Source organism: Chiloscyllium plagiosum, unplaced genomic scaffold, assembly GCF_037043375.1.
Source record: "Chiloscyllium plagiosum isolate Xiang-an unplaced genomic scaffold, Cpla_swu_hap1 HiC_scaffold_5, whole genome shotgun sequence".
In the NCBI taxonomy this organism is placed as follows: domain Eukaryota; kingdom Metazoa; phylum Chordata; class Chondrichthyes; order Orectolobiformes; family Hemiscylliidae; genus Chiloscyllium; species Chiloscyllium plagiosum.
In genome coordinates this window covers 102,402,074-102,404,618 of record NW_028270143.1, presented here as the reverse complement: position 1 = coordinate 102,404,618, position 2,545 = coordinate 102,402,074, and the positions used below count along the sequence as shown (strand labels likewise).

Here is a 2,545-nt window from a genome sequence, read left to right as displayed (position 1 = left end):
ATCATTGTCCAAGCAGGTTCCACATGTCCTGCGATTTCTTGTTCAGGGCAAACTAACGAGGGAGAGGTGGCTGAAGAGGAATGCCGCTTAAAGGGGACAGCAGGTTTTGCAGGATAGTAGGGTTCTCTGCAGATATGCAGTACCATGTGGCTACTCTCAATTTAAAACACAACTGCTCCTCACCACAAATAGCTGCTTCATTTACACAAGGGAACTGTCAGGTCCTGGAGACTGACAGGCGCTAAACAGCTACATTCACTCGAGTAGACATTATATCGGAAAAGGAGATAATCTCACACCCAGATTTCCATATTCTTGCCATTAAACTCTACTCTTCCACCGGTAAGATCGGTGGAAATAAAACTTTTTTTTTACATTTTAAATGAAAATTGATTTGAATTTAAACATCCTTTCTGTTTCTGACTGAAACACAGATACACCGGATGAAATTATGAGATAGATGCAAGATTTGTTGATGTCAATCGGTTGAGAATAGAACCCAGTCCTGACCTGCGAGGCATACAGGGAGCTGAATTCTCAATGTATGAAATGAAAGTAAGTTGGAGTTGAGTTGGTGACCTCAATGTTTTCACCCATCCTAAATCTCCGGACAAAGAATTCGGAAACAAACGTTAGTTTCGATCTTAATCCTGAGCAGTGTCTGGGGGAGCATGGAACTTTAAAAAGGCGACAGTCAGGATGGGTGATAGAGCTCAAGGTGAGCACCAAGCGGTACCAGGTAAGGGAGACTCCACAAGGAATCATTCACCCGAGCAAACTGCTATTGCCTCTGGGTTGAGTTCCAGTGCTCAGGCTCCCTTTACTTGACTGACTAGATTTTGCAGCCTCGTTAAGATGATGTCCTGGATCAGAGTCGGTCTGCCTCTTGCTCTGTTGTCCCTGTGCTCACAAAGTGCCTGTGGGCAGCACCCTGACCAGCTCTGTATGAGGAGGGGCTTCTGGAAGGATCTGCTGCGGGGATTGGAGAATCTAGTAAGTGATTTCGAGATACAACCGAGCCTTGACTTACAGACCTGTCCTTGCGTTTCATTGTCAGACACTAATAATCACTAATCACTGATCAGGAACTAATGCTCCGATGTGAAATATGTGATGATGAGGGAATCGACATTTGTATCTCGAATAAAATTCGAATTTGATGCGCAAATGTGATTTGCAATTTACGATTAGAATTTGGGATTGAAACTGACATGGATTGATTTAAAGAGTAACTCCGATTATGTGTTTTTTTTCTTTTTGCTTGTTCAGAATCCTGTTTTTTCACCGGAGTGCAGAAGCGAATACGATGCGGATCTGGAAGTGCCTCTCATTTTAAAACCTGTGAGTTTGACTTTAATAACTTGGCAGATTCCAGAGTAGGTTTCACACGCTGCAATCCTGACCCATGTCTTTCCCCAGGCGGAACATCACAAAGCGGCTGTTGCTGTTGAAACCCTGAGCGGGCTGTTAACTCTCTTCAGTGAATCCGAATCTCCTTTCGGCAGGAGCCAGCGGCTCAGCTTCCTGAACAGACTGACTGAAATCCTGGCTCATCTCCAGTCCTGTGTAAGTCCCAGCCGCTGCAGCACCTCACATCCCACTTTACCTAGAGCTTCCAAACTTCCTGAAGTCCAGAGGTTTAGGGAAATATCTTTTGCTTTTGCAGATGGAGTCTCCCCAATCCCATAATATTCACCAACGAGCTATACGGGAAAGATTCCAGAAACTGGGCACGTTTCTACTGGAAAAGGTACTAATTCCATAAACCTGCCTGATTTAGTTCCTTTTCGTATTATGCTGGACCTAGTTAGTATCTGATGATCTGTTTTCTATATTAACTATTTCTGTTGATATGTTCAGTTGCAGTCTGTAACTCGTACACTCCGACAATACTGTTGGGATAATCTCACTAACCCTCGACTAAATGTGACAGAAATTACATTTAAGGTTCACCATGAAATTCTCTTTTGCCTCTTCACAGGGAAACAGTGGCTGTGCCTGGGAAATCGTCCATGCAGCCACTAGAAGGATCCTACATGAAACATCAAGAAACCATGCCAGGAAATAAAATGGAAACCTATATTTTGAATGGAATTCGATGAAAGATAACATCCACAGTCCTTTAGCTTTGTCTCACTGGACATTGTCTTTCTCGGCAGTTAACTGTAATCCTATCACTGTTAGCTTTTCACTCTATACTGACAGTATTTGTAGATGTTAATTTAAATTATTTCATGCAAGTCTTGATGTAAGGCAGGGAGATCTATTTATGTTTTGTTAAAGTTTATCACAATCTTTTGATGTTTTCTCTTGTAGCAATTTCACCCACCCGGGCGGCAGTGAAATGCAAATGAAATGTTCCTGAAGTATTTATTTCAGTAATTATTATTTTCCCTGTATGTTATCAAGAAAATAAAGTTTATCTTTCTTACCACCTGCCTCCTTGTATTTGTTTAATATTCTCTGAAATATGTCTTTGTTATCTATACTCATCAAATAGATGATTTCACTCCATGAAATCCCAAGTTCCCATTGTTTATGACCA

At 41.8% G+C, this 2,545-nt stretch overlaps 1 protein-coding gene across 1 annotated transcript; it reads left to right on the top strand.

Annotated features, from left to right (window-relative positions):
* Window positions 1-765: 765 nt before the first annotated feature.
* LOC148150003 (interferon alpha-6-like) lies at window positions 766-2,266 on the top strand. Its single transcript, XM_087986853.1, has 5 exons — window positions 766-993; window positions 1,270-1,341; window positions 1,420-1,566; window positions 1,667-1,750; window positions 1,982-2,266. Exons 1-5 carry the CDS (start codon window positions 856-858, stop codon window positions 2,066-2,068), a joined length of 528 nt encoding a protein of 175 aa, XP_087842979.1. The 5' UTR covers window positions 766-855; the 3' UTR covers window positions 2,069-2,266.
* The last annotated feature ends 279 nt before the right edge of the window (window positions 2,267-2,545 follow it).

Bases quoted from the DNA above. Each gene is read 5' to 3' on its own strand.
- LOC148150003 (XM_087986853.1), top strand. From the start codon at position 856: ATGATGTCCTGGATCAGAGTCGGTCTGCCTCTTGCTCTGTTGTCCCTG. The intron at 994-1,269 runs GTAAGTGATTTC...TTGCTTGTTCAG, and splicing joins TGCGGGGATTGGAGAATCTA to AATCCTGTTTTTTCACCGGA. The intron at 1,751-1,981 runs GTACTAATTCCA...GCCTCTTCACAG, and splicing joins GCACGTTTCTACTGGAAAAG to GGAAACAGTGGCTGTGCCTG.